Source organism: Vanessa atalanta, chromosome Z (assembly GCF_905147765.1).
Source record: "Vanessa atalanta chromosome Z, ilVanAtal1.2, whole genome shotgun sequence".
Classification (NCBI taxonomy): Eukaryota; Metazoa; Arthropoda; class Insecta; order Lepidoptera; family Nymphalidae; genus Vanessa; species Vanessa atalanta.
The window spans coordinates 12,206,766-12,222,500 of NC_061902.1; the positions used below are offsets into that span (position 1 = coordinate 12,206,766).

At 29.3% G+C, this 15,735-nt stretch overlaps 2 protein-coding genes across 2 annotated transcripts in view; one reads left to right on the plus strand and one right to left on the minus strand.

The window, feature by feature from the left end:
* The first annotated feature begins 666 nt into the window (after positions 1 to 666).
* On the plus strand, positions 667 to 11,588 carry LOC125076113 (E3 ubiquitin-protein ligase UHRF1-like). Its single transcript, XM_047688075.1, has 16 exons — positions 667 to 894; positions 2,194 to 2,365; positions 2,487 to 2,844; positions 4,190 to 4,330; positions 4,535 to 4,737; positions 5,292 to 5,392; positions 5,587 to 5,791; positions 5,970 to 6,058; positions 6,565 to 6,649; positions 6,920 to 7,046; positions 7,520 to 7,669; positions 8,282 to 8,420; positions 8,661 to 8,850; positions 9,162 to 9,349; positions 9,847 to 9,945; positions 10,250 to 11,588. Exons 1-16 carry the CDS (start codon positions 745 to 747, stop codon positions 10,397 to 10,399), a joined length of 2,547 nt encoding a protein of 848 aa, XP_047544031.1. The 5' UTR covers positions 667 to 744; the 3' UTR covers positions 10,400 to 11,588.
* Positions 11,589 to 13,673: 2,085 nt separating this feature from the next.
* The window catches only part of LOC125075841 (proton-coupled amino acid transporter-like protein CG1139), a 40,679-nt gene continuing 38,617 nt past the window's right edge, over positions 13,674 to 15,735 (minus strand). Inside the window, exons 7-8 of the mRNA XM_047687645.1 lie at positions 15,600 to 15,735; positions 13,674 to 15,442 (exon numbers count right to left, since the gene is read on the minus strand). The exon at positions 15,600 to 15,735 is cut by the window's right edge and continues 40 nt beyond it. Of these exons, the coding sequence (XP_047543601.1) occupies positions 15,171 to 15,442; positions 15,600 to 15,735 (408 nt within the window). The 3' untranslated portion in view covers positions 13,674 to 15,170. The remainder of the gene's footprint in view (positions 15,443 to 15,599) is intronic.

Consider the following 15,735-nt stretch of genomic DNA (forward strand, 5'->3'; position numbering starts at 1 on the left):
TGTTATTATCAATTTTATTAAACCATTTATATTAAACTTTTGTTGGAGTACTCAGCCATAAGCTTAATTTAGCATAGAAGTACCTAGTAGTAAGGATGTGAGTTGAGCTTAGGTTAACATCTGCCCAAATTTAATGAATTATTTTAATTGACACTTGATCATTTTTATCCAAAAAATAAGAAACAAATAATATTAATTGAATGCAAATTTGTGTAACTGTAACATAAAAATCTTATCTTATCTTGCCAATTACTATACATAAAATATAAAATGTCATCGATATATGATTAATGAACAAATAAATATGTATTAAACATATATTATTATTTCTTTTTTTAATATTTGAGCAATGCTGGTTTGGTGTGATGATATTTTCATATAAAGATGTGCCAATCACTGGTACACGAGTTTCTAATTATTTATGGTACTAAACATGCCAATAATATTAATTTGGTTTTCATATCAAAAAAATAACTTACACAAGCTCTAATGATTTCATAAAGAACTTGTTGTTTTTAAATATCCTTAAAATGAATGATATTTTACTCAATTATTTGGTACTAGTATTTTATTTCTGATACACATTAAGTATTGTTTTTTATCTGTTCTGTTATTAATTCGCGCTATTTTTAGTGTCAATGTCAGTAACGTTCAGCTGTCGATTTCGATAAATCACATTCAAAAGTTCTTGTAATTTGAATAAACATGCTGTTTTCTATATAAATCACTTGAAAAACATTTAAAATGCATGTGCGAATACGAATATTTGGCAAACCAGATGCTATTGTTGTAGTTGAGTCAAAACTTACAAAAATAGATCAATTTAGACGTATTATAAGAGATAAATTCGACGTTGAACCTAAGTTACAACGGTTGTTCTACGGGGGAAAGTTGGTAAGTTTTATTTTTCAGGTGCTTTACTTACTTATTTCACTCAGTTCACTAATAAAAAACTAATTCATGTGGTGGTAAAATCTCTCGCCTTTGCTGCGTCTTTTTTAAGTGATTAATTAACGTTGATATAAGGATTACATTTAAAGATAATAAAGTAAACTCTAAGCATTATCATTTAATGTCTATATTTAATATTTGTGACTAGTACTACTAGTACTAATATTAAAAGTAAAGTAAAATACTTGCCTGTCGTCAGAAGAAAAGTCATCCATAACCTATTTTGACAAAAGTTTACGTGTTCTATATCCATACATAAATTCCACATTTCCAACTCTTCAGTGAAGTAAAAATATAAACTCAGTGTTTTTTTAATAAGTTCTTGTACTGAGATAATTTTTGTATTTATTACATAATTCGTGTTTTTGTTATTAATATAAACTTATTTATGGTAAAAGTATGCTTGCCGTGGTAAGCTTGCCTGGACAAATTAGTATGTATAATTTATTGTGCATAATAATATAATATTATTTGTCTATAAGAGCATTTGATTGTGCAGTTTTGACTATAATAGTCATCCTAAAATAAAATTTAGATTGTTAGCAATCATAAATATCTATGTTAAAAAATAAAAAGGTTTAAATTTTATATATAATATAAATGAAAGGTAAATAATATGATTATTTTTGCATATACATTGAGTTATGTTTAAACTAATGATCAAGATGATCTCACAGAAATGACACATTGCTCAGACATAGGCAGATGCAAAAAAATATTCATTCACAGACTGCTACAGCCTATTCCAATCTAAGAAAGAATATAGTTAAACGAACCATAGATTTACATATGCCATGCGATTTGCTACTAGCTTTACTATATTGTGCATTACAAACAATGTATAATGTAAAACAGCTTGGTAAATATTCAAAATGCCATTTTTTTGCGAATCAATATTGTATTTTTGCAAGCTCTCGCCTAATTAAATTGCATTAAATTCAATTTGAAATGTTTGTTTATTTTTACTCTTTTGGTTGGAGTTACACATATACACCCATAATCCATTATTATAGTGGTATAGTATTTGTGTAAGAAATCATTTTAATGGGTGCGTGCTAACAATTGATCTTTGCGAAATTATTTATTGTGTAACTTTTATTTTTGTAAATTAAAAATACACATATAATATAAAAAAGTTCACGAACTCAATATGACCCTTAATGACTTATCAGTATATGTGTAAAGTATTTAAACATAACAGAAAGTGAATGTTATTTGATTTTTAAATGTTAATGATTTTAGTTAGAAGATGGGTACACATTTCACGATTACAATATTAAGCTCAATGATGTTATTCAACTTATGATAAGAATACAACCAGTGGAAAGTTTAGATGGTGAGAAAGGATCAGAACCACAAGAAAATGATGAAAAACCTGGTGATAGGACTGAAAGTAAAGAAAAAAGTTATAAAGGTTTGTAAAACACTAATATTATTTTATAGTACTATTATATTCTAATAAAATAGAAAAAATTTACAATATAACGAAGATTACATTACCTATATATTTAAAAAATAATGATGTAAACTTTTAGATACGGAAAGCAAGCTTTACACAGTTGGTGATTTAGTAGATATGAAAGATAGAGAAAATGGAGCGTGGTTTGAGGGAAAAGTAGTTCGCATAGTATTAGATCCAGATGTAAATTATGAGAGTAAAGAAAAAGCAGAAGAAAGTTTGAACACTAGTGATATATCATATGATAAAGAAAGTGATGTTGAAAATAAGCCACCAAGTGATAGTTCTGAAGAAGACACTAAGTCTAAGAAGAAAGGCATTGCTAAATATTTTACCAAAGCTGCAAAAGGAAAAAAACAAACAAAAGAAATAAAAGTGGAAGCGGTCAAAATTACAGATGACAATATTTTGTATAAAGTACAATTAAATGCTGAGTTAGTACTTTTATTCCATACTTCTGTACTGCATGTGTCGAGATTTTTATTGTGATTCATATAACCTACAAATTAAATTATTTTTATGAAGGTGTAATCATTATATATTTGGGTTGGCTTGGGTTGTATGAATGACATACCATGCTGCCTAACATTGATGGCAGTTGTTAATGTCCAAGTACTTTACTCAAGTGTCAGCGATTACCAAAAATTGTACATAAGTTTCATAAATACATGGAATACAGACAAAAACTATCATTTAGACTCACGGAGCCTGTTATGTAAACTAACTAGGGTTCGAAAAAATCCGATTTTTATAATAAATATCAAAAATCCGATTTTATTATATATATCCGATATATATCTGATATATATCCAGGCTAAGAAAACGAAGCGAATTTCATTTTGTAAACACTTAAAAATATGAAAGGAATTTGTAAAATAATACAAGTGTCGAAATACCACATTTAAGAAAAGTAACAAAGGAATTAGTGTCTATCTATTTGAAAAAGAAATTTTTAATGAACACTTAAAAAACAAGTATCTCTTATTATAATAATAATTATCATTTGTTTGTCAGAAAAATCAACTAATTTTATTTTAATATTAATTTGTAATCAACTAATCATAAAAAGTAATCATTCAGTTCAGGCCTTAAACATAGATCTATGAACAAGACGTTCAGAAGATAGGAAAAAAACGATTGATATATATCAAGATAAAAATACAATTGATATATTTTGTGATATATCCACTGGTATATATCTGCGAACCCTGATACTAACACTGTATCAATTATCAGAACCACTAAATAGTCAGAGATAAATATAAATTTTGGTTAACTGTTTTTTTTGTAGTCTAACTTTTGATAGATATGCTATAATTTTTTAATATAAATTACAAAAAAAGAAATAATGTCTCACAAATATTGTAATATATAATATATATAATTCTGTTAATAATAAAAACTCGGAGTAATTTTGATTTGCTTGAGTACTTCACTTCATACTTCAGTCTATTATTCAGCTTGTAGTTTATATGAGAAATGAAATCATAGTTTTTATGTTTCTTTGTTAACCATGGTAAAACACTGTAGCCATCATAAACATTCCAAGAAATAAAACAATTTAATATAAAAAAATGATAGTGTCAGAGTTAGAAACTACTCATATCATTTTGTATTTAATTACATAATATTTTATTATTTAGACAATTTCTTACAGTCTTCATAAATGGGTCTGTCGTTTACTAATATATGATTTATCAATTTTGTCAGGAACTTTATTATAGATAATTTTTATTAAATTTACTGCTGTCACAAAATAAATGTCTTATCTATTTGTAGCGAAGAGGACTCCGATTTATATTGTCAATTAAAAGAAATAAGACCAAGAGCTAGACGAGAAATAAATATCAAAGACTTGAAACCAGGACAAACAGTTATGTTAAATCATAACACTGATGATCCTCTAGAAAAGGGATATTGGTATGTTACGAACTTTAAAATAAAATTAAATAATTTTAACAGTATTACAAAACTAATACTGAAGTATAATATAGATTTAAAAAAATTATCTAACAACATTTTCCAAAAGATATAAATTCGAATGTAACAATAAATAGAGTGCAGCAACGTTTTTCCAGGTGCATTTTATCTTATTGTGGATAATGATTATGTTAAATTTTTCAGGTATGATTTCAAAGTAGATGAAGTTAAGAAACTACGTATAAACTATGAACTGGTTGGAACATTATATTTAGGGCCAGATTCAATACCTCAAAATGACACCAAAGTCAGAGTTCATGACAAGATATTTGTTTTGGAACAACCAGTACCAGTTGCAGAAAGAAATAATGAATATAGCAAACTTATATCAGAAGCTCCTGAAAAAAGTAAGCTAGAGCAATACATATTGGATCACATGAAATTAAAAAATTATATCACTAAGTTAATAAAAATGTAATGTGTTAAAAAATATATATTTATTAATATTATGTAGCCATTATTAAATATCTAATTTAATAATGGCTACATAATATTAATTATGTATTAAATATCTAGAGCCGAGATGGCCCAGTGGTTAGAACGCGTGCATCTTAACCGATGATTTCGGGTTCAAACCCAGGCAGGCACCACTAAAATTTCATGTGCTTAATTTGTGTTTATAATTCATCTCGTGCTCGGCGGTGAAGGAAAACATCGTGAGGAAACCTGCATGTGTCTAATTTCAACTAAATTCAGCCACATGTGTATTCCGCCAACCCGCATTGGAGCAGCGTGGTGGAATATGCTCCAAACCTTCTCAAAGGGAGAGGAGGCCTTTATCCCAGCTGTGGGACATTTACGGGCTGCTTATGTTATGTTTTATTAAATATCTTAAAAATAAGCTTGAAAAACAGTAAAATTTGATATATTCATTTAAAACATATAATTTTTTTGATACTAGGATCACAGCCATTGAATTGCTTAAAATGCCGTGACGATGAGGATTCACCTTGTAAGGAGTGTGGATGTTATCTGTGTTCAGGAAAAGAATCCCCAGAGAAGGTATCATTTTTTATTTTATAATAATAAATAAATTTTTAGAGACATATGTAAATAATTTAGTGAGACCTATGTCAATAATCCTGCCAATAAGAAGAAGATAAACAATTTTTGGTCTATAATAAATATTTTGTTTTAGTTTATATTATTTCATACAGAAGCATAAAACAATTTCGTTTAATATTTTTTTTTTTCAGATAGTTTTATGCGATGAATGTAACAATGGTTTCCATATGAAATGTCTTACTCCTCCACTTACTGAGTTACCTGAAGAGGACTGGTACTGTCCCTCTTGTAAACGTGATCCCAATGATGTCATAGCCCCTGGTGCAGCCAAACAGACTAAGAAGGGTAACGCCTCTAAAACCAATCGCGATTGGGGAAGAGGGATGGCTTGTGTTGGTAAGTAAAAACAATTAATGGTTAGAAATACATTAGCCTGTGTAAATGTTGCAGTTTGAGCATGGGCTTCTTTTCTATTTATAAAAAGTCTCAAATTTGTCCAGAACATTTGTTTAGATTTATATATCACAAATCTTTCAATATTTATTATTTGTTAAGTGACACTATTATTTTTAAGGTAAAACTAAAACATGTGCCATGCCACCTAACCATTTTGGCCCTATTCCTGGTATAGAAGTTGGAATGTGCTGGAGATTTCGAATACAGGTATTTTTCCTTCGTTTATTTACACATATTTAATAAATTTAAACTGCCATCAAACAAAACTCAATTTGTTATTACAAGTAATTTGTTTAGATGCCCATCACTTTATATAAGAATGTATATCGGACAAAAGGCTTGGGTTAAAGGATTCAGCATCTTGTGTACAAATTGTATGTAATTTACACATTATATTCTCTGTTTTAAATTTGTAATAAAAGAGTTCCTTACTGGTTCTTCTTGGTAAAATCTACAATAGCAGGTTGTACTATTGGACAATTCAGAAGTACCTGTCAAAGTCTATTTTTTTTTCTCTTTTTAAATATAATTTTTTTTTTTACAATACAGTTATAGAAGCACAAGTACACTACAGATTTTTAGATAATGTTTACTTTTAAAAACATGTTTCAATATGGTTTTTTTGTTTAATAAATATAAAATATTACTTTATAGAGATGTTTCAATTCTAATTGCAAATTTATTGCATTTTTATTAAAATTTTCATGTTTTAGCTATCGGAATCCGGTGTGCACAGACCACCCGTGTCAGGCATACATGGTCGTGACGTCGAAGGTGCCTATAGTATTGTATTATCTGGTAAGTGAAAACTTATATGGAATTTATTTTTATAATAATTTATACTACATACTATCGTTACTACTATCGAAGTCAAGATCTCGCAGTGGCTAGACCATATAACGAACACAACAACATATCACTAAGTTCAGTGTGGTGAAAAACTACCTCAATCAAAATAGGAGGAGGGCCTGAGCTCAGGAGGAGGAGGAGCATTAATATCTGTTATTTTCTTTTTCAGTTACTTACAGTGCCAGTAATGTTAATTAATTAACTTTATTTTATTTGTAGGTGGATATGAAGACGATGTGGACTATGGGAATGAGTTTACATATACTGGAAGTGGTGGACGAGATCTCTCCGGAAACAAGCGTACAGCTGAACAATCGTGTGACCAGACCCTCACTAGGGAAAATAAGTAAACAAGGCTTATTAAAAGAACAGTTTATAGTACAGTTTAGGATATACTTGTCTGAATTTTTTCTTTACATTTAACAGTTAATTTAACAGCAAGCGGTATTATATTTTTGTTCATATATGTAAAGTGACTTAGGCAGTGTGAAGCATATAAAATTAATCATGTTCTAAGTTAATTACATCTTGTAAGAGAACTATGTCCAAGTGTGATTACTTACCATTTAATAGTTAACGAGCCACTCGACCATTTTTACTTTTAATATATAAATGATGTGGTCAAATATCATGAAATCCCGATCAACTGGAAACTACATGTTACTTGTTATTATTACACAGAAGTGTTAGATTCATATTGTGTGTGTATATGAACATGTATTGGTCGGTAGGAATTATGACACAGTATTGATATTTGATGAGTATTCTATAAAAATAAGCTGATGACTTAATATATTAATTTTCAATATAACCTAACAGAGCACTGGCACGCAACTGCGCTGTGAAAGAAGTGAGTGAGAAAGGTGCAGATGCACGCGAAGCGTGGCAGCAAGGCAAGCCTGTACGAGTTGTACGGTCTTATAAAATGCTTAAGCATTTCCCAAAGTATGCACCTAAGGAAGGCATAAGGTAACTGATTTTTTTCATACATTTCCGAACTGCCATTTAATTCTTATTCACTAGTGTGTGAGGAATTTTAAACCAGGTCCACCCAACTGATTCAGTTGAAGTTTTGCTCACACTATTCATTAAATTAACATTAACATTAAATTAACAGCCTGTAAATTTCCAACTGCTGGGCTAAGGCCTCCTCTCCTTTTGCGGACAAAGTTTGGAGCATATTCCACCACGCTGCTCTAATGTGGATTGGTGGATTCACATGTGGCAGAATTTCATTGAAATAAGACACATGCAGGTTTCCTCACAATGTTTTCCTTCAACGCCGAGCACGAGATAAATTATAAACACAAACTAAGCACATGAAATTCAGTGGTGCTTGCCTGGGTTCGAACCCGCAATAATCGGTTAAGATGCAAGCGTTCTAATTACTGGGTCAACGTCGGCTCCTATATTATTCACACACTATTAATTGTTGATCATGGATCAATAAAAGTATTATCGATCAAAAATATTTTATTCTTACTCATATTAACACTCACAAAATTTTACAAAATGATGTTGTAAGATGTTGTAAATAAGGACTCGTATAAAAATTGATTTTATAATTTACATTTCGATTAGGTATGATGGTATCTACAAAGTAGTAAAATATTACCCAGAAAAGGGTTTGTCCGGATATCGTGTATGGAAATACTTGTTACGGAGAGATGACCCCAATCCAGCGCCTTGGGAGCCAGGCGCTAAGCAATTCCCTATTGTGGTAAATTGAGTATTATAATATATTATTCATCTGATTCTTATTCTTTCAATTTTAAAATTGTCAGAGAGCTTTACAGTTATCTTTTTAATTATTCATACACACATACATGTCAAATTAAAAATAAAGTAATCGTATTTTATAACACTGGCCCACTGTACACTACAAATTCGATTTTAACAAGTTAGTTACCTAAGTTAAATACTGTTCAAATTGTATTTATTCAATATGTATTAATTTCAGTATCCAGATGGATATTTGGAAGCCGAGGCTGAGAAAAAAGCTTTAAAGGAGAAAGGTAACAAAGGTAAAGGCAATAAGAAAAGAGCTCTGCGTGAAAGCAATAGGAGTTCGTCTGAATCTGAAGCATCTCCTCCTCTTAAGAAACGAAAGACTCAGGAGAGTAAAAAGGCACAAGAGAATAAAAAGAAAGGTATTTTTCATGATATATTATTATTTTCGGTTCCGGCAGACTAGTATATAATCAACCCATTTTAAATAGTAAGTGTTGTGTGAAGTCCATTCTTACAACAAGAAAATTAAGTATATGATAGTTAATATAATGTTTAAATGCCTCAATGACCTTTATATACACAGGTAGACAAACAAGTTTACCAAATTCTTGCCATGCAGTGTACAAATTTTGAATAACATTTAAAAATGTATATCTTTGCATATTATTTATATTTTATCGTATTATTATTAGGTTGTTTATAGAGGTTATTATTATTTTATGTATTACAGATGTAGCTAATAAGTCGCTAAGTCCAAAGACGAAAATACCAAGTATGTTTACAAAAAGTCCCAAATCCAATAAAAAGAAGAAAGAAAACGGTCTTACTTCAGACGAGAAGAAAGCTATTGAATCGGATACGTTAAACGCTAAACTGTGGGGAGAATGTCTTGATATTTGCGAAAAGCAAGGCAAAAAGGTATTATACAATATTATAGTGTTACATCTGTGTATTGTAAAATTATTAATTTTAATACTAGAGCTTGCTTGCTTGCTTTATCTGTCGGTAATAATATTGCAATAAAAAGGTAGAAAATTAACTTTTCGACATCAATACTGTTTATTTTATATTACTCAAACATAATTTATTTGAGTAATTTTTGATACAAAATGGATAGAATATGTTCCTAACCGAAGATTTTTGGTGAGCATTACTGAATTTTCTTGTGCCTTGTTTGTTGTTAATTAATCTCGTGCTTGGCGATAAGCCTATTTGTCTTTAATGAGATTTTGTTACATGTATACACTTACCAAAGCGTGCTAAAGGAGTTTAATTATATAAGCCTAAAGTCTCCTTGAAAGAAGAGGGTGGGAGGAGAGGGGAGGTTTGCGCCTCAGAGGGACATTGGTAGAAGGATATTTTTGTGTTCGTATTATAGAATTGAAAAAAAAAATGTAATAATTATATTGTTACAGGAATTTATAGAGCATGTCACACAAGTTTTCTTATGCATTATATGCCAAGAAGTGGCCGTCAGTCCGGTGACAACGCCATGCTTGCACAACTTTTGTATGGTAAGTTGTAAAATAAGTAAATAAAATTATAACGTAAATGTAATGTATTTTAGTTGGTAAATAATTACCTACTAAAATACATTACATTACCTAATTATATAAATACTATATATATATAATACCTTAAAATATTTGCGATTTATAATTTCGTCAACCTTCCTTTAAATAATATACATGACAAAGTATCTCAAAAAAGTGATCATTTTCTTTTTTATCTTATTTAAAATATTATTTATGGCTATGCTCATAAGAATGTTCAAATGTATTGTCGTTTATCATCTTATTTATTTATTTTATGTTACAGGCTTGTATGAAGTTGGCATTCAAGTCAAATGAATCACAAAGCTGTCCCTGTTGTCGACATAATCTTTCCAAAGTGGAGCTGCAACCGAATGAAAATTTAAAAACCGCATTACGTACAATTCTGACCGGTTATGACGCCGGCAAGAAATAGATAATTCAGCTTAATTTGGACAAACTAGTACCGCAGTTGAAGGTCATCTCTACATGCGGACCCTTATTATATAGAATAAGTTATACGATACAAAAGGTTTCAACAGCGGATCCAAAAACTTGACAAATCCGCGACTTTTCCTTCTTTAGAATACTTGACGAACGTCTTTGACGTCCATTTCGATAACACGGTGTGGAGACTCATCAAAAATTTCTTTTGAGTTTGAATAACATGAATAGACTCGCCGCGATGTATTAGTTCATGGACATGGCACCTAGGATAATTTTGTAACAATTAATTACTGCTGTTATGGCAAGTTACATACGATTAAACTTAAATAAAGGAGAGTTTTAGATTAGCTTATAATTCTGTTACTTAACTCTTTTTTATGGGTAAATTCATACGATTCATGGTAGAGTTTTACACGTTAGTTTCTCTGCCTACAACTTCATACTATTATAAAAAATATAATTAAGCAGATTGATCTGTATTTGTACTTTAAACAAATAGTTTTGAATAGTAGTTTTTCTTTTAAGTTTGAATGTAGTAAGTAATAGGAATCAATTCAGTATAACTAAACCAATGCTGATGATAGTTTGTGATATAATATTAGGTTTTACACTTGAATGTTCTTATTTTCCTACTAAATAATAATTTATTTTATCCATGATCCCCATTTTATGTTAAAAAGGGGAATTAAAAGATTATTTTAACATATATTTATGTTCCGTCATATTTTACATTCATCAAATATCTAATAAATAAAATTCAAGTCCGGTATTTATGATAATTATGTAATAAATTTATAATATAATAATATTATGTATGTCATGGAATATATAATTTAATTTGTCATCCTATCTATCGTATCTTTAAAGCTATGCATATGAATCAAATTAATTGAACCTAAAATTCATCGTAATCTATCGTTAATTTCTAAGTGTTTGATTATAATGAAAATTTAGGAGTATATCATATTAATATGAATGTATGGATGTTGTTTAGTCACGCTCGAACTGCTGGACAGATTGGTATTATATCATTGACAAGTAATACCATTAACATTTAGTAGTATTATAATCTCATTTCATTTAATTTGTGTATTATATATCAATATATTTAAACAATACATTAATAGAATTATTATTATTTTGTAATTAATTGATGAATGTAATTATAACATTTTAAATACCTCCATTTTCATTTTTAATCTCGAGAGTACAAATATAATTAGTATTAGGATTATTGATATTTAATGTAATATTGTTAGTAGTTAAAATATATGTACTTTAATTTTTCTATACTTAATATACATTTTATTTAGGAACGTTTATTTTATTAACTTAACGTCATTTTCTTTATCTAAATTATAGTCTCCACTAGTATGTGTCGATAGTAATTCATGTTTAATGTTTTGATAAAATTCGTGATCGATCGAAGAAAATTGTGCCTTACAAAGTGTATCTATATTTTGACTTGTATTATGAACCAAAACTTTGTATGTATATATATTTCTTTATGGTAATCGTTAAGTGCTGAAGTAAAATAAAGCAACCCATTTTTTTTTTAATAATATTTGTAATATTATATAACAATTTAATAAGCCATAAATGATATAATTTGAATTGTCAATAACTATTAATTTAATGTGTATTTCAATTTTTAATATAATTTAATTCGTTTATGTCGCGCCCCAAAACACCTACCTAATGTTCAACTTAATTATATATTATGTTTCAATACATTGACTTCTTTCTAGTTTCTACATTTTGTTTTAATGATACTGACGAGAATTTTTTAAAAATTGTCATATTAATATGAATTTATTGTAGACATTCCTATACATATATATTTTATGAATTTGTATTGATAATTGAAATGATTAATGTATAAATTAAACTAATTGAAATAGTCACCTTGTTTCTGAGATTCTTTAAAGCCAGATTGACTAATTTCACCCTTCATGGTGATCAGATCAGTGGTGGATGATGCAATACTCGACCAATGAGCATACAGTATTTAGTTATTCTGACTTTTCATAATTTCAGAAACTCACAATTAGTCTCCCAATTAGATTTTTACGATAATGACATTAATATGTAAAAAAATGTTCCGATTTTTATTATTCTTGACTCTGAAACCACATAAGTAGCAATTATAAGTAATGTATTTCAATATTACTGCACATGCACTTAAATTTAATAGAAAGTCTTAGAAATGTACCTTAACTGATTTTATAAATTTAGCTGTTTTGTATAACATATTATTTGTATTCTATAAAACAATTATGATTATTGTATTCCATTTTATTTTAGGTTTATTTTGATCTACTGAAGCGGGTGTTTTTTTCGAAATAGGAGTAATGTTGATTTGACTAATAAATAATTTGTTTTAGATTTTATAGTTTCTATTATCCTTTTGTGCAAACTAAGGGTAACGTTTAAGCCTTATTTGATTACCCATGTCTTACTTTTATTTAAGCTACTCGTTACGTTACGAATACATTTGTTACAGCTCTTTCCGTTGCCGCTTATAGTGAAGAGAAATAATAACTTTGACCTTGATTTGACGTGACATTATTGGAAGGCATCTAAAATAATCTGTGGTATTCATTATGAATTCGTGAAAAAATGGCGTCATAAATGTATAAATTCGGACTGTTCGTTATTTTGTGATGGGCCGAAATTTTTTGAACCGAATACAAGTTGGCCGAACTTTCGTTACAATTTCGCTGCGTTTTCCCGAGAATGATTTATTTTAATTATTGCTGGATATAAAACCCCGTCGGCATTTAATTTTTATTATATATCTTTTTATGTTTATCAGATTAAGCAAATACGTTATTTTAAGATTTTTTTATAAATTTAATTTAGTTTTTATCGATTACTAGTTAAGGTTTATAACATGTTCCTAATTCAAATAAATTATTATGAATATATCAAAGACTCATGCTATTTCACTGTTATAACAGGAATGTTTTTTTAATGGCTTCAGTAGAGATAGTGAAAGGATATAGAGCATAATACATTCAAACCGAATTTTGGCCCATCACTAATAATAAGTAAAACAATTATTATATATATATATATATATATATATATATATAAGGTATTTTTATTTTTAATATATTTTAAAGCAATAGAAAAAGATGGTAATAAATATATTCATGGCGTGCATACTGTCGGCAGCAAATAGTTTTTTTATCATCATTTATAAGATAACATACATATAATAGTGAATGGATGGAATATTTAGGGATAATTAAAAAGAAAAATATTTATAATATATTTATTTGTAATGGGAATTAAACCCAAACATAGCTCTGAGCACAATATCACCGACGTGTAAAACACATAATTCACAATTAACATAATTAACCAAGACATTTCCTAATAAATACTGTATCTACTATTATATAACATCACAGATTAATTATTAAAATTCACGACCGGACCGTCTATGTGATAGTTGCAGATTTGATATAGATAATACAAAAATAATATTATATACGTAAAAATAAAATAAACTTTTCATTTGTATAAATAAATAGGAATCTTTAATTTGGCAAATCTTTATAAATAATTCATATGCATCCGGCCTGCGTAACATAAATGTAAATAACAAAATATCGTTTCGGTAACAAATTTTGCGAGGTCAAACAGTAAAAATGCCTTTATTTAGAACATGACGATATCATTTGGTCACAAAATTTGTATGTCTTCGACTGCATGGGTAGGAAAAACTTGAATGTACGTCTTATTCTAACGAAATGCCATTCTATTGTTTCAATTATAAATTCTCACTGTCACTTTAAAACTACTTACAAACTACTTTTTTTAAACATTTTTATCATACAATAAACTACAATATCATCTGCTGCGAGGTAAAGTATTACAGTTAGGCGTAGAATGTGGAGTAGCGATGTGGGTCCGGCCCATCAGTAAACCCTTTCGATCCGTAGAAGAATGGCGAATACATTCCAATAAAAAAACATTAAAGCCTTTCGGGTTCAAGAGAGTATTTCAATTCAGTACCACGATAAAAAAAAAATTGCTACGCTCTTTTCATAAAATAACTATCAATTTTCATAAACACGACAACAATACTACAATGATATTGGTAATTTCACTCCGAAATAACCTTCTTCCTTAAATAGACTTATCGACTTATTATAACTGGATTTGTTAGTAATTCTTTACCTCTCAACTGATTCGGCTTACTTCAGAAATCAGCTGTCTAATAATGAAAAAAATTGAGGCTCAAAAATAATCAGCCACTGTTACTCTTAATAATATAATAATGTGTCAACTTTTAAAATTAATAATTCTATACATTTAAAGCACTTGTGTTGCCAGAGGTTTCATTCGATAGTAGTACGGAAGATTATTTAATAAAAATAAATTATTGCTTAATTCTATATACGATTTATGACCAAAACTTTTTATTAGTATAATGAATTTTATGTTCAAATATTGCTGTGTTAAAAGTTTTCATTTGTATAGCATAACTGTTGGACATGTATTTATAATACTCTTTAGTTTGTTATATTTACATATTATATTACACATTTTACATAGATATAATATAACAAATTAGTAACAAAATAATAGAGTTAACTTAGACTACGGTGTAGTAGTAATGGTGTCAGATTTTGTACGATGTTCGTTCCTCCTGTTCTTCGATATTGTACTTATATGCCACGGACGGTTTTTTAACATAATGGCACTAATACACTAAAAGCTAACATTTTTTCACGGCATCAAACTTGTATCTATTTGCTTGCCTCAGTGGCATTCGTGCTAGAGAAGGTCACGATGATTCCATCTAGGGACGTCCAGGTACCTACGACGAGTCCAAGGGCGCCGAAGAGTACTACTACAGCGTTCTTTATTATCATTCTGATGCGTTCAGAGTCAGAAACGTAGTACCAGTAAGTGCAACTTTGTATGAAAGCTGGGAAGGCCAAACCGAGAGCGGAGAGGCACAGAGCGCCGAACAGCGAGATGAAAAGATCGAGCTGTGGAACGGCAGCGGCTAAACCAACTGTAAAAGAGAATTTCATTTTACAAATGAAATATTTAGAGGCTTTTACATTTTTACTTTACATTAAAACCAATTAATACATTTAATCGACAAAAAACGACGTCCTCCTTTTTGAAGTCGGTTTGTATACGGAATAATTGTTAATATTGAAACTTACAAGTGACCAGCACGATGAGGGTTCTTAACACGTACTCCCAAAGAAGCCGATGATTGCTATTCAGGAGACGAACACCGATATACTCGTTCCACAAAATGTCAATGGCGACGTAGCAGGCGAGACCGTGAGTGATGAA

Bases quoted from the DNA above. Each gene is read 5' to 3' on its own strand.
- LOC125076113 (XM_047688075.1), top strand. From the start codon at position 745: ATGCATGTGCGAATACGAATATTTGGCAAACCAGATGCTATTGTTGTA. The intron at 8,851-9,161 runs GTATTTTTCATG...TATGTATTACAG, and splicing joins ACAAGAGAATAAAAAGAAAG to ATGTAGCTAATAAGTCGCTA. The intron at 9,350-9,846 runs GTATTATACAAT...ATATTGTTACAG, and splicing joins GCGAAAAGCAAGGCAAAAAG to GAATTTATAGAGCATGTCAC.